General features: G+C 35.9%; 1 protein-coding gene across 5 annotated transcripts in view; it reads left to right on the forward strand.

Moving 5' to 3' along the window:
* The window catches only part of MIA2 (MIA SH3 domain ER export factor 2), a 103,853-nt gene that overhangs the window by 23,695 nt on the left and 57,482 nt on the right, over positions 1–22,676 (forward strand). For all 5 annotated transcript variants that reach the window (XM_039249550.1, XM_039249554.1, XM_039249552.1 and 2 more), the window contains 7 exons: positions 5,946–6,077; positions 11,187–11,208; positions 11,304–11,392; positions 17,038–17,109; positions 20,938–21,048; positions 21,680–21,751; positions 22,280–22,384. In XM_039249550.1, the coding sequence (XP_039105481.1) occupies positions 5,946–6,077; positions 11,187–11,208; positions 11,304–11,392; positions 17,038–17,109; positions 20,938–21,048; positions 21,680–21,751; positions 22,280–22,384 (603 nt within the window). The remainder of the gene's footprint in view (positions 1–5,945; positions 6,078–11,186; positions 11,209–11,303; positions 11,393–17,037; positions 17,110–20,937; positions 21,049–21,679; positions 21,752–22,279; positions 22,385–22,676) is intronic.

Consider the following 22,676-nt stretch of genomic DNA (forward strand, 5'->3'; position numbering starts at 1 on the left):
TGTGTGTGTGTATGACAGTTCTGTGGAGAATCGGAATGGACTGAGTTTGGGTCTCTGGTTCATGCTGTCTGTTAAGGGAGAGAAGACAAAAACAGTACAACGTAGGGGCAACTGGGTGGCTCAGTCTTTTGAGCAACTGACTGCCTCAGATCGTGATCCGGTTCATGAGCTCGAGCCCTGCGTTGGGCTCTGGAACTCAATGGCTGGAGCCTGCTTTGGCTGCTGTGTCTCCCTCTCTTTCTGTCCTCCTCCCACGCATGCTCTCTCTCTCTCACAAAAATAAACATTTTAAAAATTAAAAATAGTACAACGTAGAAACCAATGAAATGCTTATCAAAGCATGCACAGAAAGTGCTAGGGAAATTGAAGAGTGGGAGAGATTGTATTTTCTTGAGTGTTTAGGAAAGCCTTTCCAGGCCAACCAAGTAGCTTAAGCAGAAGAGGCATGAAACAGCATCGTGTGTGCGGGGAACTCACAGTTTTACTAGAACAAATTGGGCTTGGAATGGTGTGCAGTGATGTTTGCTGGAGACATAAGTAGGTTCTAGTCAATGGCTAGACTTTCGGTTTAAATAGAGCTTCCTAATAATAGTGTATAGATGAGATGTAAGGAAAACAAAACTAGAAACAGAGTGTAGGGAAGAGATGACAGAGTAGTCAAATAGTGATAAAGAAGAGAATATTGAATGGGGAAAATATTTAGTAGATAAGAGCCATAATGGGTAGGATTTTGTAGATTGGATGTGAAGAATGAGAGAGAGAAGGCATCTAGAATGACTCCTAGGTTTCTGGCTATGGTAGCTTATTCATTCACAGAGAGGGTTTATAGAAAGAGAAGCATATTGTGGCATGAGTGATGATTTCAGATTGTACATGTTTCCTTTTCTTCACTAAAAACAACAGTAATCAAAACTTAGTTTTTATTAGGACTGTGAATGGAGAGACACATGGGGAATTGCAGAATTCTTGTAGAATTTTTTCTTCTGTGAACATATTTTCACCTGGATGATTTCTTTGCTAAAAGCCTCTATGCTTACCACGTGGGCCTGGGGGCTAGGATGGCACAACACCGTTCTGCTTTTTATTTTATTTTTTTAGTTAAAAAATGATTTTTTTGAACTATAATTCATGTAAGATTCCGTCTTTTAGAGTGTCCAGTGATAATTTTTTTGTATATTCACTGTGTTGTGCAGCCATCACCACAATTCCAGAACTTTTCCATCAACCCAAAAAGAACCCCTGTACTTATTAGCAGTCATTCCCAATTTTCCCCTCTCTCCATCACTTGACAACCACTAATCTACTTTTTGTCTCTATGAATTTGACAATTCTGGACATTTCATGTAAATGGAATCCTGTAATATGTGGCCTTTATGACTTCTTTTACTTAGCATGCTTTCATCCATGTAGCAAGTAATAGTACTTCATTCCTTTTTATGGCTAATAAATATTTCATTGTATGGATATGCCACATTTTGAATATCCATATAGTTAATGGACATTTGGGTTGTTTTCACTTTTTTGACTATTATGAATAATACTGCTGTGGACATTTGTATATAAGTTTTTTTGTGAATGTTTTCCGTTCTTGTGGGTATATGCCTAGGAGTGGAATTACTGGGTCATATTTACCACATGTTTAAGTTTTTGTTTTCCACAGATGCTGCACCACTTTACATCCCCACCAGCAATTTTCTAATTTTTCTACATCCTCTCCAATACTTTTTTTTTCTTTTTAGCCATCTTAGTGAGTGTAAAGTGGTATCTCATTGTGGTTTGCATTTCCATTCCCCTAATTTTAATGATGTTGAGCATCTGTATATATACTTATTCACCGTTTGTGTATCTTCCTTGGAGAAATATCTATTCCTTTCTTTTTCCCACTTAAAAAAAGTCGGGTTATTTATCTTTTTATTGTTGAAGTCATAAGAGTTCTTTTATATATTCAGGATACTGGACTCTTATCACATACATGATTTGCAAATATTTTTTCCCAGTGTGGGTGGTTTTTCACTGTCTTGATGGTGACGTTTGAAGCATGAAGATCTAGGGTGCCTAGTGGCACATTTGGTTAAGTTCTAACTCTTGATTTTGGCTCAGGTCATGATCTCACAGCTTTGAGTTTGAGCTCCACTTCAGATTGTCTTTCTCTCCTTTCTCTGCCCCTCTATTGCTTGTGTACTCTCTCTCTCAATATAAATTAATACACTTTAAAAAAAGTTTTGTAGCACAAAGATTAAAAATTGTTTTTTAATGTTTATTTTTTTTTTTTAGAAAGAGAGAGAGAGAGAGACAGAGCACGAATTGGAGGAGGAGCAGAGAGAGAGGGAGACACAGAATCCAAAGAAGGCTCTAGGTTCCAAGCTGTCAGCACAGAGCCTGATGTAGGGCTGGAACTCACAAACTGTGGGATCATTAACCTGAGTTGAAGTCGGCTGCTTAACCAGCTGAGCCACCCAGCCCTGATGCACAAAGATTTTAAATTTTGATGAAAACTAATTTATTTTTTTCTTTGGTTGTTTGTGCTTTTGGTGTCATATCTAAGAAACCATTGCTTAAAATGAGGTTATAGGGAGTCTGGGTGGCTTATTTGGTTAAGCCTCTGACTCTTGATTTAGGCTCATGTCATGATGAGGGTTCGAGCCCTGCATCAGGCTTTGCAGTCCACAGCATAGAGCCCGCTTGTGATTCTCTTCCTCCCTCTCTCTCTGTCTCCTTTCCACTCCCCCTGTTTTCTTTCTCTCTGTCTCTTTTGAAATAAATATATAAACTTCCAAAAAAAATAAAATAAAATAAGATCACAAAGATTTACAACTATGATTCCTTCTAAGAGTTTTAACTCTTACATTAGGGTCTGTGACCCATTTCAAATTATGGTATGAGATCCACTTGTCCCAGTAACATTTGTTGAAAAGCCTATTCTTTCTTCGCTGATATATTTTGCTACTGCTGTTGAAAATCAATTGACCATAAATTTATTTCTGAATACTCATTTGTATCCCATTGTTCATATGTCTATTCTTAGGCTGTTGCTAAACTGTCTTGATTGTGATAGCTTATAGCAAATTTTGCAATAGGGAAGTATGAGTACTGCAACATTGTTTTCTTTTCTTTTTTCTTGTCTGTTTGTCTATCTATGGTTATATAGCTATAGAGAAGGAACTGATATATACCTTGCATTTCTCTATAAACTTTAGGATCAGTCTGTCCATTTTTTGCAAAAGAGACAGTTGGACTATTGATAGGGATTGCATTGATTTTGTAGATCAATTTGGGGACTCTTTCCATAAGGACAATATTAAGTCTTCTAATTTGAAACATAGGATGTCTTTCTGTTCATTTAGAACTTAAATTTCTTTCAACAGTGTTTTGTAGTTTTCAGAGGATAAGGTTTGCACTTACTTTGTTAAAGTTATTCCTAAGTCTCTTATTCTTTTTGATGCTATTGTAAATGGAAATGTTTTTTAATTTCGTTTTCAGATTGTTTACTGCTATTGTATAGAAAATAGGGTTGATTTTTCTGTATTGATTTTGTATCCTACAATGTTGCTGAACTTGTGTATTAGCTCTAATAGTTTCTTGTTTAGAATTCTTATTTTAGAATTTTAAGATTATTTAGGATTTTATGTAAAATTATGTCATCTTCAAATGGGGACAGTTTTAGTTTTTCCTTACCAGTATAAATGTCTTTGGTTTTTTTTTTTTTCTTGTTTAATTGCCTTGGCCAGAACCTCCAGTACAATATTGCATGAATATGGAGAGAGTGGATATCCATATCTCATTCTTGATTTTATTTTTCTTTTGCTTTTAAAATTTACGTATTCAAATAATCCCTATACCAAGCGTGGGGCTCGAACTTACGACTTTGAGATCAAAAGTCACATACTTTTCTGACTGAGCCAGCTAGGCATCTTCCTTGTTACAGATTTTAAGGTGAAAGCTTTCAATTTTTCACCATTAAGTAAGATGTTGGCTGTTGGTTTTTCATAAATGTCCCTTATTAGGTTGAGAAAGTTCCCTTCAGTCCTAGTTTGTTGAATGTTTTGATCATAAAAGATGTTGCGTTTTGTTGAATGTCTTTTCTGTGTCTATTGAGATTTTTCTTTTTCGACTAATATGGTATATAATGTTGATTTATTTTTATGTGTTGAACCAACCTTGTTTTCTGGTATAAATTCCACTTGGTCATGGTGTATAATTCATTCTTTATGGTCCTAGATTTGGTTTGCTAATATTTGGTTGAAAACTTGCATTTATGTCATATATTGATGTTGTGTTTTTCTTCTCCTGTGATATGTTAGTTTGGCTGTCATACCAAGTTAATACTGCCCTCATAGAATGAATTAGGAAGAGTTCCCTCCTCTTTTGTTTTTTGGAAGAGTCTGAGAATGATTGGCATTAATTCTTTTGTAAACTTTTGGTAAAATTCACTAGTGAATATATCTGGTCTTGGGCTTTTCTTTGATGGAGTTAAAAAAAATGCTAACACATTTCTTGTGAGCTGGTAACTAGGGTAATGTAGGGAGAGGGAGAGATTAAAGGGTTATCTTTATTAGAAAAGGTATAATCAGGTTTATTTAATACAGGTTAATGAAGTATAGACAGCAGTTTGGAAGGAGTACTATTATGAGTCAGAGTTATAAAATACATCTGGGAAATGAGAATAGACACTTAAGGGTGTTTTTCTAGGTAGGAAGGTCCTAGAAAGTAAAGATTTGTCATACGGACTTTGGATTGAACCGTGGAAAGAATCAGACCTGATTAGACTTTAGTTTTTTTCTGAAAAAGATATTTTTCTTTCCCCCCCTACTATTCTCCTTTCTGTGATTGACTAATGTCTAGGGCCTGGTAACAAAGAAAAGAATAACCCCATTGGGTGAGGATGAATAATGAGCTGACCCAGAGAAAGATGAAATATAGGAGGAATTGTAAAAGCCTTAGGCTGTTTTGTGCTGAAGACCTGCCAGGGAGAGAAGTAGTATGGAAAGGCCATGGTTACAAGATCATGGTCTTTGAAGGAGGATTGATAGAAATAGTTGCCTTTACTGAATACCTGCCATGTATGTTCAAACAGCGTTATTCCCATGAAAGATAAGAGAATGGAGCCCCAGAAGTAGGGTAGATAGAGGCATTCAGATTCTAAACCCAAAGCTTCATCATTGTTTTCAGACTTTTTTTCCCTAAGCTACAGTTCTCCCCTCCCCTCCCCCGCCCGGACCGTGGGGAAATCTTAAATGGAACCCAGTATATTCTATACATAAAAGCTATTTGATAGCAGGGTAAGAGCACCAAACTCAGATTCTTTCTTTGGCCTTCTCTCTTTTTACTCTCAGAAGCTCTGAGGCATCTCCGTAGAACTCCAGTTTGGAAATCACTGATTTTCACCATGCTGCTATTTTTCATCACTTGATGATTGAACATTGCCAGAAAAGTACACGTGATACCTTCTGTTTGGTAGTCTGGCAGCTTACTTCATGAAAAGGGTGTTAATAGTGTTTACACATAAACTTGTACTTATGTTTGTGTCTTGGTTTGTGTGGGCTGCTATAATAAAAATACCACAGACTGGGTGGCTATTAAAAAGTAACATTGTTCTCAGTTCTGGAAGCTGAGAAGGCCAAGGTGAAGGAGCAGCAGATCCTGGGTCTGGTGAGGATATACTTCCTGATTCATTCTTCTTATAACCTCACATGGTGGAAAGGTCAAGAGAATTCTCTGTGGCCTTTTTTATAAGGGCACTAATTCCATTCATGAGGGTCCCATTCTCATGACCTAATCACCACCCCTAAGCCTCACTTCCAAATAACCATCACACTGGGGATTTGGTTGCAACATATGAATTTTGTGGGGCTACAAACATTCCATGTGTAGCAAGCAGTTTGTAATCAACATTTTTTTTAAATCAAACATGCATTTTTAAGAAGTTAATTTTCTTACTCTTCAAGGTTGTGGCAGCATTGCCCGAAGATATGAGACCAGGCCCTAATCCTTATGGTTTCCCATGGGAAATGGTAATATGTGCAGGTGTTGTTGGAGTTTTTGCTGTTCTCTTATTTTTGTGGAGAAGTTTTCGATCGGTAAGTAACCAATATTAAGAGAATATTCATCTGCCTTCAGGTTGAGCAATTAATATAAGAAACATCTTTTGGGGCACCTGGGTGGGTCTGTTGGTTAATTGTCCAACTTCTGCTCAGGTCATGATTTTGTGGTTCATGGGTTTGAGCCTGTGTCAGGCTCTGTGCTGGCAGCTCAGAGCCTGCAGCCTGCTTCTGATTCTGTGTCTCCCTCTTTCTCTGCTGCTCACCCACTCATGCTCTGTCTCTCCTTCAAAAAGAAGTAAACATTAAAGAAAATAAAAAAAGAAACATCTTTTATTTTAAGGAAGCACGTTAGCTTATTGTTACGTGTATTCCTCATGTTGATGTGTAGCTACTAGAAACTGAATATGGATTTTAGAGGAATTTTTCTAAGTGTAAAAAATTTTTTTTAAAATATTTTTTATTTATTTCTAGGAGAGAGAGAGAGAGAGAGAGAGCGTGAGCAGGGGAGGGTCAGAGAGAGAGGGAGTCACAGACTCTGAAACAGGCTCCAGGCTCAGAGCTGGCAGTCAGCACAGAGCCCAACGCAGGGCTCGAACCCACAAACCGCGAGATCATGACCTAAGCGAAAGTCGGATGCCTAACTGGCTAAGCCACCCAGGCGCCCCTCTAAGTGTAAAAATTTTTAAGACTTTCCTTGTAGTATTCTACCCTAATACTCTACCTTTCTTTCTGATTTATTTATTTATTTATTTATTTAGATCTGTGTTTATTGTTAGATTTTTTTTTTAATGTTTTTTATTTCTAGGAGAGAGAGAGAGAGAGAGACAGCGTGAGCAGGGGAGGGTCAGAGAGAGAGGGAGTCACAGACTGAAACAGGCTCCAGGCTCTGAGCTGGCAGTCAGCACAAAGCCCGATGCGGGGCCCGAACCCACCAACCGCGAGATCATGACCTAAGCGAAAGTTGGACGCTTAACCGACTAAGCCACCCAGGCGCCCCATAGATCTGTGTTTATTGTTAACAATATACTAAGCATTTGTGAATTTACCATTCAACTTGAAACCAGAAACATGGACTGTCACTAAATGTATTTAGGTGATCTTCCCTCATTTCATCCCCTTTTCTCCTTGTGCTAGAGGTAACCCTGTTCTGGATCCTGTTTTTATTATTCCCATGCCTTACTTTTTTTTTTTTTTTTGGTCATATCTACATATATTTCTCAGAAGTATAATATATAATTTTATTATGGCATTGGTATCATGCCATAAGTCATATTTTGGAACTTTTTTAGTCCATCCTCTATTGCTAAGACTTATCCATATTTTTGGATGGGGCTATGATTTTTTCCATTTTGATTGCCTTAGAATATTACATTGTAAGTATATGCTACAGTTTATATGTAGATTTTATGGTTTTGGGTATTTGAGTTATTTCCAGGTTTTTTTCTGTTATAAATAGTGCTAGCGTATATTCTTATACATGTCTCCTGTAGTGTATTTGTAAGTTTTTCTTGGGAGTATACTTAATGTGAGATTACTGGGTTATAGGGTATGTAGAGGTTCTACTTTTAAAAGATAATGACAAATTCTTTTCCAAATTGTCTATACCAATTTACACTCACACAAGCAATACAGAAGAGCTCCTAGAGATCTACTTGTTCTCTTTCTCCTCCAACACTTGTTATTGTTGACATTCTTTATTATTGCCATTTTGAGTGGGTATAAAATAGAGTCTTATCATAGTCTTGATTTTAATTTCTTCATCACTAACAAGATTGAAATCTCTTAATAAATTTATTGGCCATATGTGTTTGTTCTTTTTGGAAATAATTATTTAGGTCTTTAGCCATTTTTCTGTGAGTAATTTATATATTCTTGATGACCTCCTTAGTTTGATTGATTATGAAAATGACACATTTTATTTAACATTCTGTTGTTGATGGATATTTGGGTTGTTTCCAGTTTTTGGCTACTATAGAAAGTGTTGCTATGTACATTTAAAAAAAATTTTTTTTAATGTTTTATTTATTTTTGAGAGAGAGAGAGACAGCGTAAGCGAGGGAGGGTCAGAGAGAGAGAAACACAGAATCTGAAGCAGGCTCCAGGCTCTGAGCTGGCTGTCAGCACAGAGCCCGACGCAGGGCTCGAACCCATGAACCATGAAATCATGACCTGAGCCGAAGTCGGACGCTTAACCGACTGAGCCACCCAGGCGCCCCATTGCTATGTACATTTTATGTGCTGTTTGAGAAACATATGTATACATTTGTCTTGTTTATATAACTAGGAGAGAAATTGCTGCATCTTAGTATAGGTAGATGTACTCAGCTTTAATAGATGTAGCAAATTTATTTTTCAAAGTTGCTCTTCATACCAGTTGACACTTTTACCAGCAATTAATGAATGTTTTAGTTGTTTTCAATCCTTACTGACACTTGATACTGATGCAATTTTAAATCTTAGCTATGTTTGAGGGTGTGCATATATTTTCTTATTGTGGTTGTAATTTGTATTTCTCGGGTTACCAGTGTGGTTCAACATCTTTTCATGTGTTAAAAGGCCATTTGTTTAGTCTGTAGACTGCTTCCTCAAGTGGACTAAAGAGTCCACTTTCCATTGTTTTCCTTTCTTTTTTTAAGTTCATTCATTTATTTTGGGGGGTGCAGAGAGAGACAGGGAGAGAGAATCCCAAGCAGAGTCTGCGCTGCTAGCGCAGAGCCTGATGTAGGGCTCAAACTCATGAACCATGAGATCATGACCTGAGCCAAAATAAAGAGTCTGATGCTTAACTGATTGAGCCAACCAGGTGCCTCTGTAAATTTCTTTTATATCTAATATGACAGTCTTTGTTTTTTCACTGTTTAGTCTGTCTACATATGTTATGATTACTGATGTATTTGGACTTAATTCTTTCAGCTTTGTTTATTCCACTTTTTATGTTCTTTTAAATTCTTTTGCATTGGTAAGTAAATCTTTCTACAGTGAAGATAAGAACCTTAACATACTTTCACATCCCTTGGTTTCTTTCACCTTCCAACTCAGATATAGTTCTCCTTTTCTTTGTTTTTAACTTCTCTTCTACTCTGTTCCCATCCCTTACAAACCACAAAAAATATTGCCAAGATATTTGACCCTTAATTGATATATCTCTTGCGGGTTTTCTGGATTTACTTCTTTCCATATTTGAATACTTCTTTCAAAATTGTTTTTAGTGTAGATCTTTGCATGGCAAACCTTCTGCGACTTTATTTTGAGTGCTTGAGGATATTTGAATTAAGCCCTCACTTGGAATGGTAATTTGTTTGATATAAACATTCTAGGTCCAAAATTCTGTCCTTTTAATACCTTAAAAGCCTTATTTCCATCTTTTTAAATCTCATGTTACTTATTAAAAGGTCTAATGTCAGTGTGATTCTTACTTATAAATGATCTGTTCTCTGTGAATGCTTTTAGAATCTTTTAAGTTGTCATTCTTATTTCAGTATAACGTGTCTAAGTTTGAATATTTTTTTATTTTTAAAAATTCTCTAGAATTTTTAAATATGAGATCTTGTTTGCTTGTTTATTTATTTATTTAATATTTTAGAAAGCACAAGTGAGGAAGAGGGGAGAGAGAGACAGAAAGAATCTTTTTTTTTGTAATTAAAAAAATATTTTAGAGAGAGTGCAAAGAGGAGAAAGGGGCAGAGGGAGAGGGAGAATCTTTACACTCAGCATGGAGGCTGATACATGGCTCTGTCCCACAACCCTGGGATCATGACCTGAGCTGAAATCAAGAGTTGGTTGCTCAACCGACTGTGCCACCCAGGCACGCTGTGCTAGGAGAGAGAGAGAATCTTAAGCAGGCTATACTCTCAGTGTGGAGCCTGATGTATATCTCAGTCCCCATGACCCTGAGGTCATGACCTGAGCTGAAATCAAGAGATGGATCCTGAATTGACTGAGCCACCAGGTGCCCCTGTTTTATCTTTTTTTGATTCTAGGAGTTGTCTTCTGCATTTTACATTTTGTTTTCTCTTTCTAGGACTATTTTTTAGATTTTTGTCCCTTCTACTTCTGACTTCCATGTATCTTAACTTTTGTTTGTTAATTTTTTTTCAGTTTCCTGTTACATTTTGAGATTGTTCCTTAATGTGATGATTCAGTGCACTAATTTAGTTCTCATCAATACTGATTCCACAGTACCTTGACCTTAAAACTTTTGTTTTTTAATTTTATACCTATACATCTTCTGTAGATGATTTAAGACCCCATTTAAGTTCCCTAAGCCTGATCCCTTTACAAATGGAATGTTTCCTTCATTTTTTGAAGTCTGTTCAGATCCATGGTCCTACGGTAACATTTCTCAAAGTGTTATTTTGGAAAACATGATGTTATATGGGTTTCCTGAAATAGGAAGGGACCTGTTTTAAGGTCAAATATATCTATGGGATAAATGAAATGAAACTGCTGTCTTTAAGGTTGTTATTTCAGAGCTTTCAATATGCTAATACACAATGTGACTCTTCAATAGAGAGATTTTAATATGTAGTATTTTTCCCATTGGAAAAAGAACACTCTCAGTTAATGTATATTTATACTAAGGCAATAAGAAACTAGTTGTTTTTGTTAACTTAAAGAAATGATTATTTATTCATTAAAAAATTTACTTATCTTTGAGAGAGAGAGACAGAGACAAAGACAGAGAGTGAGAGGGGCAGAGAGAGAAGGAAAGAGAGAGAGAATCCCAAGCAGGCTCCATACTCTCAGCACGGAGCCCAATGTGGGGCCTGAGATCATGACTTGAGCTGAAGCATGAGATCGTGACCTGAGCTGAAACCAAAGTCAGATACTTAGCCGACTGAGTCACCCAGGTGCCCCCCAAAATGTTTATTTTTGAGGGGGGTTGGACGGGCAGAGAGAGAGGGTGACACAGAATCTGAAGCTGGCTCCAAGCTCTGAGCTGTCAGCACAGACGGACCCTGATGTGGGGTTCAAACTCATGAACTATGAGATTATGACTTAAGCAGAAGTCAGTCACTTAACCAACTGAGCCACGTTGGCATCCCAGAAACCAGTTATTTTTAAATTGATAGTAGAAGTTAAATAAATTAGATCTACTTGAGTGTGTATTTTGGTTAATGTAATTTTGTTAATTTTTTTTTCCAGGTTAGAAGCCGGCTTTATGTGGGTAAGCTCTTTTTTCTATTCTAGATCTCATCATTATTGTTTATATTTTTGAAACTGAAAACAATTTACACATGATAATATGAAATTTTTTTTCAGGAAGAGAGAACAAGCTGGCTGTAGAACTTTCTAAACTGCTTGATGAAAAATGTAAACTACTTGAAAAATTTAGCCTTGTTCAGAAAGAGGTAAGACATATTTCAAAATGTTAACGTACATGTTAGAGCCTGAAGACTACACTTTTCAGGGCAGATACTTCTGTGTACATTTAAGATTATTAATGCCTTTTTTGCAAGGTGGAGAGTTTAGTTGCTTTTCATATTAACAGTTGTATTAATTTTAACCACTGTAGGAAGAGCATAGTGATGTTTCATTGTGGTTTCATTTTCATTTCCCTGACTAATGAGGTTAAGCAACTTTTTCATACGTTTATTGGTCAATGGATTGCCTTTTGTGAAGTTGCCTGTTAGGGTTTTTTTTTTTTTTTCTTCCCATTTTTAGTTTTCTTATTTGAAAAGTTATGGTTATCTGTTTTTCCTTTTTGATATGTAGAATATTTTCTGTTTTTGAACACGAGTACTTTGTTACGTAGATGTGTTGCAAATATTTTCCTTCACTGTGTGGTTTGCCTTTTTATTTCAATGGTAAGCAGAAGTTCTTAATTTTAATATAGTCTCATTTGTTAATTTTGTCTTTATGCTGACTGCTTTTTGTTTCTTATTTAAGAATCTTTGTCTAATCAAGGGTATGAAGATAATTCTTCTGTGCTACTTTTAGAAGCTTTGTTTTACTTTTCTCATATAGTCTTTGTATAAGTTTGCTAGGACCATCATAACAAAATTTCACAGACCAGGTGGCTTACCCAACAGAAATTACTTTTTCACAGTTCTGGCGACTAGAAGTCTAAGATCAAAGTTTTTGCAGTTTGGTTTCTTAGGCCCCCTCTCCTTCACTTGCATGTGTCTACCTTCTTTGCCTGGTCACCCCCCCGCCCTCCCCGGTCTTTCTTCCGTCCAGGTACTCATTCTTTTAGGGCCTAGCCTTAAGCCCTTATTTTAACTTAATCACGTCTTTAAAGGGCCTGTCTCCAAATACAGTCACGTTATGAGGTACTGAGGCCTCAACATATAAATTTTGGGGAAAACAGTTTAACTCAAATTTACTTAGTCTTTAATTCATCTGTGATTTGGAAGTCAAGATTCAGTGTTTTTCATATGAATATTGAATTAACCAGTACCATTCATGGAAAAGACCATCTTTTCCTTTGTTCTGTGGTGTCATCTTAAATCCAGTGCTGCATATATCTGAGTATTTCTATAAAATCTTCTGTTCTGATGGTCATTTTTAAAATTCTTGTGCCAGTATACTATTTTAATCTGTATCTTTGTAACAATTCTTGATAGCTGACAGTGTAAACCTCCATGTCTGTCCTTAAAGATTGTCTTGGTGATTTTGGTACTTTGCTGTTCTCTATAGATTTTAAATCACTTCATCAGTTTACACACTTAGCCTGCTACGAATTTGATTGGGATTACATTGAATATATAGATCAATTTGGAGAGGACTGACATTTTTACAATGTTGAGTTCTTATCCATGGACTATAGTATATTCCTTTATTAACATCTTTTAAAAATTCTCTATTATTGTTTACATTTTTGTGTTGAGGTCTTCATCATAAATAACGTGATATTTATATGTTATACTATATGTAATATAGTATAGCTTTTTCTTTTTTAAAAAAATGAAAAACACATCTTTTTTTAAATTTTAGAGAGAGCATGCAAATGGGTGAGAAGGAGAGAGGGAGAGAGAGAAAATTTTAAGCAGGCTCCATGCTGAACACTAAGCATGGAGCCCAATGTGGGACTTGATCCCACAGCCCATGTCTATGGCCATACCACCCTGAACATGCCCAATCTTATCTGATCGCACAACCCTGGGGTATTACCCCTCAAAGAAACCTTGTACCCCTTAGTTATTATCCTTCATCCAGTTTCCTCTACTCCCAAGCCCTAGACAAGGAATATACCTTTTTTTTTTTTTTCTATAAATTTGTCTGTTCTGTGTTCCATTTCACATAAATGGAATCATACAACATGTGGTTCTTTGTGTCTGGCTTTTTTTCACTTAGTAAAATGTTTTCTAGGTTCATTCATGTTGTGTATAGATTTGTCTATTCTGGAGTGCCTGGGTGGCTCAGTCAGTTAAGTGTCCTACTTAGGCTCAGGTCATGATCTCATAGTTTGGGAGTTCGAATCCTGTATCAAGCTTTGTGCTGACAGCTCAGAACTTGGTGCCTGCTTCAAATTCTGTCTCCCTCTGTCTCTCTGCCCCTCCTTCACTCATTCTCTCTCTCTCAAAAAAATTATAAAAATAAACATTAGATTCGCCTATTCTGGATGTTTCACATAAATGGAATCATATAATATATAGGCTTTTGTGACTGACTTTTTTCACTTACATTATGTTTTCAAGGTTCATTCATGTTGTAGTATGTATCAGTATTTAACTTTTTTTTTTTTTTTTTTGGCCAAGTACTCTTCTTGGCCACACTTTATGTATTTGTCAGTGGGTTATTCTATTTTTTGGCTACTATAAGTGATGCTGCTATGGACATTTGTGTACAAGTTTTATGCAAATATATTTTTAATTCTTTGGGGTATATTCCTATGAGTGCAAATGCTGGATCTATGTTTAACTTTTTGAGGAACTGCCAAATTGTTTTCCATAGTGGCCATACCAGTTTTTATTCCTACTAGGAATTTTTGAGTGTTCTAGTTTCTCCACATCTTTCTGAACACTTGTTACTGTCTTTTTGATTATAGCCATCCTAGTGAGTATGAAGTCATATCTCACTGTGATTTTAATTTGCATTTCCCTGATGGCTAATTGTGAGGAGCACTTATTTTTTCATGTGCTCTTTGACTCTATCTTCTCTTGAGAAATGTCTCTTCAGTTCCTTTGCCTATTTTTGAATTGGTTTTTCATTTTATTATCAAGTTGTAACTTAGTATATTAAAGATGTGAGTTATTAGCTATGTGATTTGCAAGTATTTTCTCTCATTTCTGTGGGTTGTCTCTTCACTTTCTTGGTGTCTTTGAAGCATGAATTTTTTTTCCTAAAAAACTTTTTTAATGTTTATTTTTTTTGAGAGAGAGAGAGAGAGACAGAGTGTGAGTGGGGAGGGCAGAGAGAGAGGGAGACACAATATCTGAAGCAGATTCCAGGCTCTAAGTTGTCAGTACAGAGCCTGACATGGGACTTGAACTTATGAACTATGAGATCACGACCTGAGCCAAAGTGGTTATGCTTTTTTTGGTGTTTAAGAAACCATTGTTTAAAACAGCTCACAAAGATTTGCACCTTTATTTCCTTCTAAAAGTTTTATGGGATTAGTTCTTATGTTTAGGTCTTTGATTTGTTTGGAATTAATTTTTGTAAATTGTGTGACAGAATCCAAAGCAGGCTCCAAGCTCTGAGCTGTCAGCACAGAGCCCGATGCAGGGCTTGAACCCATGAATGTGAGATAATGACCTGAGCCAAAGTTGGAGGCTTAACACACTGAGGCACCCAGGCATCCTTTTTTTTTTTTTTTTAATTTTTTTTTTAATGTTTTATTTATTTCTAGGAGAGAGAGAGAGAGACAGCATGAGCAGGGGAGGGTCAGAGAGAGAGAGGGAGTCACAGACTGAAACAGGCTCCAGACTCTGAGCTGGCAGTTAGCACAGAGCCCCACGCGGGGCCCAAACCCACGCGGGGCCCAAACCCACGAACCGTGAGATCATGACCTAAGCAAAAGTCGGACGCTTAACCGACTAAGCCACCCAGGCGCCCCCACCCAGGCATCCTAACCTTCCTTAGTTTAATGTCTGACTGAAAATTCTATCAATTGCCTCCCTCAGGAGTCTGTTTCTCTTGCTCATTTTTTCTTTTGGGTCTTTTTTTTTTTTTTTTTAAATATTTTTATTTATTTCTAGGAGAGAGAGAGAGAGAGAGACAGCGTGAGCAGGGGAGGCCCAGAGAGAGAGGGAGTCACAGACTGAAACAGGCTCCAGGCTCTGAGCTGGCCGTCAGCAGAGAGCCCGACGCGGGCCCGAACCCACGAACCGCGAGATCATGACCTAAGCGAAAGTCGGACGCTTAACCGACTAAGCCACCCAGGGGCCCCTCTTTTGGGTCTTAGTTGAATCTTGTATTGGTCAGTGACAGGTTATTTGTAGAGAAAAATTTGAAGTTGTGCATGATGTTTCTTTAGTGAGGATTTGCTATTGCTTCTCATAGGCAGCTAGGCTGAGACATCACAAATCGTAGATTACTTTAATGACAGATTAAAATATTTGGAAGTTTGGCCTCATTTCAAGGGATTGGTCTGTTTTGGTTTAGACTTTCTTATAAGGTAGTGAATGTGTTTGGTGTTAGTTTTATATTGTTACTGTAACATGTTACCACAAATTTAGTAGCATAAAGTAACACAGGCTTATTCTCTTATAGCCTTGGAGGTCAGAAATCTAAAACCGTTCTTAATATAGGACTAAAATGAAGGTATTAGCAGATTTCCCTTCCTTTTGGAGGCAACAGGAGGGAATCTGTTCCTTGCCTCTTTCACCTTCTAGAGGCTGTCCATGTTCCTTAGCTCTTAGCTATATTGCTCTAGTTTCTGTTTCCATCTTCCCATTGTCTCTTCTCCTAATTTGATCCTCCTACCTTCTTCTTATAAGGACTCTTGGGATTATGTTGGGTCCACCAAGATAATCCTGTATATTTTCCCCATCTGAAGATCTTTAACTTATTCATATCTGAAAATTCTGGGAATTAGGACAGAATTTGGAGAGGTCATTCTTCAGCCTACTCCAGAGTCCCATCATAAAACCTGAGCTTGGTGGCTCATCCTATTTATTGGGTCCTTAACTCCCAATTTTGCCCTGTCAGCTCCCCACTTCTTTTTTGTTTAATGTTTACTTAATTTTTAGAGAGAGAGAGAGACAGAGTGGGAGTGGGAGAGGGGCAGAGAGAGAGGGAGACAGGGGATCCAACGTGGGCTCCAGGCTCTGAGCGGTTTGCACAGAGCCTGATGTGGTGCTCGAACCCAGGAACTGTGAGATCATGACCTGAGCCGAAGTCCAAAGCTTAACTGACTGAGCCACCCAGGTGCCCCATTAGCTCCCCACTTGTACTAAAATTTCTGCTGAGTTTCTTGTCCTATCATCCTCTGCTTTTGGGTGGGGAGAAGGAATTGTGAAATGCTAGACTCGGTTCTCTGAGGATACTCTTTTCTATTACAGATTCTCACTATTTGGTTACCTCTCCAAATCCTTCAGACATATCTCGTGTTTTTTGTTGTTTTTTTTTTTTAACAATCTTTTTGTTCTTAGCACAAAGATTGGTCCAAATAGTCTACTCTTCCATTTAATCACTTTTTTAAAGCATTGAAATAAGTGCATTTTGCCAAATTTTATCATATTGTATGTTTAATTTTCCTTATTTTGCATCTTTAAAAGATTTAATAAAAAAAATCTTCATTTGTCGTGTAATTTGAATTGCAAGTGAAAATTTTGATGGCTAGTTTAAATTAGTTTCTCTAAAGTGAATAGGGACTTGGGACCATTCTCTTAGTCTTAAGGGTGAAGTTCTCTCATTTGTTGCTCAAGCCAGTGTGTTAGCCGCCCAGTCTCTATTACAGTGGTTATATTTGAAGAACTTAATGCTAAGTAAATCGAAGTAAATTTAACATATACATAGAGGTGGATTTTGTCTGCTTTTTACATACCTGTCCAGATAAATTTAAAATAAAATTTATAGATCTTTTCCTTACAGTGTTGCTTTCTTTCAGTATGAAGGCTTAGAATCATCTTTGGAGGATGCCAACTTTGAGAAGGAGTCAACAGAAGCACAAAGTTTGGAGGTAAAAATGAATAATACGTATAATTATAAAAGTTGGGAGAGGGGCACCTGGGTGGCTCAGTCAGTTAAGCAGCCGACTCTTGATTTTGGCTCAGGCCATGATCTGATGGCTTGTGAGTTTGAGCCTTGCATCAGGCTCTGCTATGTCAGTGTGGAGCCTGCTTGGGATTCTCTTCTCTCTGCCCTTCCTCTGCTTGCATGTGCACTTGCTCTCTCTGTCTTTCAAAATAAATAATAAATAAACATAAAAAAAAAAAAAGCTGGGGACAGAGTTTTACTAAATGATATAAACTTTAAGAACAATGTATTCTCTCAAAACTATTTTAAAAGAAATGTGTAAGAGCATTTCTAGGTGTTAAAACTTAAAGAAAACATTAATTATAGGAAATAGAGCATTCGTATAAAACATTTTAAACTATTTAAATATTTTATAAAATATTTATTTTTATGAATTTTTAATAAAAAATTTTTAAATTTTGAGCTCCCTTAAAAATTTGAGCTCTCTTGCTAACTTACTTTGAGTGAGGCACATTCATTTTATCAGTTTACTAGAATCTAAGGGTATATAGAAGCTCTTTATTCTTCATTCTTGGGAAACGTATTAAGGTAACCGTCCCCCATTTTTTTTTTTTTTTTAACTCTGCTCTAGAAAGGAAAAATAGGATTCATTTTCATAAATTTAGGAATAGCTGGCAGCAGTAAATTATGTAAATTGTGGCAGTACTTGCCTTTACTTCATTCCCAGTGTTTTAAGAGCTGACTAGATTTAGACCAGAGTTTTTTTTTTTTTTTTTAATGTTTGTTTATTTTTGAGAGAGAAGAAGAACATGCACAAGTTGGGGGTAAGGGAAGGCAGAGAGAAGGGAGAGACAGAATTCCAAGCAGGCTTTTCACTGCCAGTGCAGATACGCAGGGCTTGAACTCACAAACCGTAAGATCCTGACCTAAGCCAAAATCAAGAGTTGAGCTGGATGCCTAACTGACTGAGCCAGTTAGGGGCTCCTAGACCAAAGATTTAAGCAGTGATGTGCTGGCAAATGTTTAACAGCTGGCTCTCTGAAAAGCAGGCATCCTTATTTGTAGTATTTGCTGCGTTCTGTTGTGTAAATATTCCCAATTTCAAGGTATGAACATGATATCACTAAATGTGGAATTTGGAAGAGAGATGTGTAGTTAGCTCTCTTGAGCCAGGTATGATTTAGCCAATAGTAAGAAGGGAAATATTAAAAATTTGTTATTTAGCTAAGCTACAACAAAATAAGGCAAAAAATAGTAGTGCCTTGTTACTGCTTAGTGGTGGAAGTGTTGTAAAAAGCTACTATTAAGTAGAAAACAATGGACTTTTGTACCTTTGGTGTATGTGTTTAGTCCAGCTTGGCTGTTAATAATCACTGATGTTCATAATCAACAGGAAGTCTATAAGTATAACAGTGGATGTTAACTAACTGGAATTAAAAGTCTGTAGGTCATGTTTCAGAATTTCCTAGTAGAGTCTGAAGGAAGTTATGAATTGAATTCCAAATGAGGTATATTTCTTAATCTTTTCTTTCTTCATTTGTTACCTATTGATATCTTCAAGAACATGTTGAAATTATTTTATCTCTTGACCTGTTTTAATTACTGTTCAATAGTAACTTACTAGTTTGATTACAAAAGAAAGAACTGTAGAAGGAATTTAGCCTTCTAACAGAAGAGCAAAAACTGGACAACAAAAGCTATTGGTAGTGCTGTGTGTAAAATAAAACATACCAATTTATTTTTAAGACACTGAATTTGCATGATATATAGTAGTAAAATTTAAACGGACATTTTGGAAGTTTTTCTCTGATTTTAGTAATTTTAAGAACCATGTAGTGTTTATTTTTAAAATTGATTTATGTAATTTAGTATTAACTATACTTGATAGAATTACAAAGATTTCATGGTTAATAAAAGAAAAAATAGACTAATTTTGATTCAAGTCAGGGATTTCATATAATCAAATAACCACGTTTGGGGAAATATATAGAAATAATTGTTTTAACCACTATAATATTGTATGTACCTGTACTTCTTATTTTTTTGGCCTCCATCAAATTCTTTGAATCTTTTGGTTTATTTTTTTTTTAACAAGTTTGTTGAAGGATCACAAATATCAGAGGTACGTTTGTTATGGTATTTAAAATCAAATTGGAATAATTCGATAACTAATCACTTTAAATTAAAAAAATCTGAGAAAATGCTATAATTCAATGCAGAATATTATGAAGCAATCTTGGTTATTTTTTAGTTAATTTTTTATTATGTCTTCATATTAAATCATACCTCTCATTTTTTCCCTTAAATGAACGGTTTAGAGCAGAGGTTGGCAAATTATATTCTGGGCTCTGTTTTTTCTTTTTTTTTTTTTTAATTTGTTTTTTATTTGAGTGTAGTTGACAGAGATGTTACAGCATAGTGATTCAGTATCCCTATACTTTATGCTGTGCTCCCTACAGGTGCAGCTACCATATGTTACCGTACAACACTATTACAGTCTCATTGACTGTATTTTCTATGCTGTACCTCTTATTCCCATGACTTTTTCATTCCATAACTGTAAATCTGTCGCTTACTCTATTTCACCCATTTGGCTCATCTCCCACTGCCTTTCCTGTGGCAACCATCAGTTTATTCCCTGATTTTGTAGGTCTGATTCTGCTTTTTATTTATTTTGTTTTTAGATTCCACATATGAATGAAATCATTTGGTATTTGTCTTTTTCAGTTAGCATAATACCCTTTAGGTCCATCTACATTGTCACAAATGGCAAGTCTTATCCTCTTTTTATGGTTACATGATATTCCATTCTGTATATATACCATATCTTTATCCATTCATCCATCAATGGACACTTAATGTTGCTTCCATATTTTGGCTGTTGTAAATAAGGCTGCAGTAAACATACAGGTATGCATATCTATTTGAATTAGTGTTTTAGTTTTCTTTGAATAAATAGTAGTGGAATTATTGGATCATATAGTATTTCTGTTTTTAATTTTTTGAGGCATCTCTCTACTGTTTTCCACAGTGACTATACCAGTTTACATTTGCAGCAACAGTGCACAGGGTTCCATTTTCTCCACATGCTTGCCAACACTTGTTATTTTTTGTCTTTTTTGTTTTGACCATTTTGACAGGAGTGAGATGACACCTCATTGTAGTTTTGATTTTTACTTCCCTCATGATCAGTGATGTTGGGGTCTTTTCATGTGTTTGTTGGCCACCTACATGTCTTCTTTGGAAAAATGTTTAGGTGCTCTGCTCATTTTTAACCAGATTTTAAATAAAATTAAAAAAATATTTTGAGAGAGAGTACGTCCAAGCACATGAGTGGCAGAGGGCAAAGGAGAGAGAATCTTAAGTAGGCTCCCTGCCCAGTGTGGAGCCTGACATGGGGCTCCAGCTCATGACCATGAGATTAGGACCTGAGCTGAAATCAAGAGTCAGACACTTAACCAACTGAGTCACCCAGGTGTCCCTGTAAATAAATGTTATTGAAACACAGTATGCTCATTCATTTACATAATGTCTTTGGTTTCTCACTACATAGTCACAGTTGGGTAGTTGGGACAGAGACTACATGGCCTACAAGCCTAAAATATTTATTCTCTGGCTCTTTATAGGAAAAAATTGCTGACCCCTGCTAGTATTGCTATTATTTAAATATCATAAAAATGAACTAATATGTAAACTAAATGTATTTAAAATATATCTTTATTTTTGATTATATAAGTTTGATTATACTTATCTGATTTATCATAATCAAAAAACCCTATGCCTGTCTGATTAAGTTGGCTTCCTCTTTTAGGCAGTCTATGAAAAGCTGAACAGCTCCAAATCTGAACTTGAGGATGAAATACTTTTTCTGGAAAACCAGTTAAAAGAAGAGGAATCTAAGCATTCTGAACAAGATGAATTGGTAAGGCTTTTGTGTTTGAGGAAACTGCAGGAAAAGGGAAGTTATTGAGTTTAAAAAAATTAATAGGTATCAGTTAAAGTATTATATGTACTCTAAAAAATCCAAAACATACAGACGACTGTTATGGTGAGAGTAAAAATTTCCAGATCCAGTAGCTTTTTTATTTGTTAGAGGTTACCATTTCCATATTAAGTTTCTTACATATTCTTACAGAAATTTTCTATATGTTATGGAAGTAGCTTACATAAATAAAGTTGAATAATCACATACATAGTGGATTTTTTTTTAATATTCAGAAGTTATTTTGAGAACATTTTAACTTTGTTATTTTAAAATCTGTTGTAAAGAAGATCTAGATGTGTGTCAGATTATTTAGTAAGATATGATGTTAGTGGATTTATCTTGAGCCTATATAACTTAAATGTTATGAAATAGTAAAGGTGAGATGAATTACTGTTGTTGTAATTGATTAAATCCCTGTAAGCATATATGGCTGACAAGGTCTCTTAAGGTAAGTCCTCAGTTTTTGAGTGCAAGTGTTAAGTTTAACAATATATCTAAGATATATGACCTCTTGGAAACTGGAAAATTTTAGTACATACTTGTTTACAGAGTGATACTGTCTTTCCAGATGGTGGATATTTCAAAAAAGATACAGTCTCTAGAAGATGAATCAAAATCTCTCAAATCACAAGTGGCTGAAGTAAGTTGAATTAGTCTAGAAGGTCTATTGCTTTTGAAAATCATTTTAGTTTTACTATTTCATGATTCAAGAAGGAGATATAATACTAGAATATGAGACTTAGGGGTCTTGTAGATGTAGTTCTTTTATAGAAGTTACTTTAGGAAAGTTTTTTATTCGACAGGTATTTATTGAGCTCTTGCTATGTACCATCGTTGAAAGTGCTTGGTACTTAACATTAGTAGATAAAATAGAAAAGTTCTTAGTGAGTTTAAATTCTGTTGAGAGGCAGATAATAAGAAGTTAACAAAATTTGCTACACAGTACATTAAAGGTTACAAGAGGTTAAATCATTTGTTCAAGGTCTCATGGCGAGTTAGTAGCAGAGCCTTGACTGGACCCTGGTAGCTTTTTTTCTGCTACCCCATACTGTCTTTCCTGTTAATAGTGACATGTTTTTTTTACTTCAATTCCATGTTTTATGGAGTATGTATAAAAAAGAGCTATTAAATGAATTCTTATAAGCTTGATATGTTGTGTTTTACTTAGGCCAAAACGACCTTCAAAATATTTCAAATGAATGAAGAACGACTTAAGATAGCTATAAAAGATGCTTTGAGTGAAAATTCCCAACTTCAGGAAAGCCAGAAACAGGTTTGTACTCTGTAGGGACTCTTTAACTATGAATATGTAATTATAAATTATCTGGACACACTCATGACTAACCCATGCCAGGGGCAAGATTAGGCTTTCCCTGGAATTCAGGAGAGCAGGACAATCTCCTGTATATCCTTTGGTGTGTCTTTTATATAGGGTATAAAACTATACTCCTGTCACCTTTTTCCTCCAGTAGTGAAAGCAAGCCAGGGCAAATTTTATTTTTTTACTTTTTATTTTTTAAAATATACTTTATTGTCAGATTGGCTTATATACGACACCCAGTGCT

Source organism: Hyaena hyaena, unplaced genomic scaffold, assembly GCF_003009895.1.
Source record: "Hyaena hyaena isolate Hyena2069 unplaced genomic scaffold, ASM300989v1 scaffold_342, whole genome shotgun sequence".
NCBI classification, from domain to species: domain Eukaryota; kingdom Metazoa; phylum Chordata; class Mammalia; order Carnivora; family Hyaenidae; genus Hyaena; species Hyaena hyaena.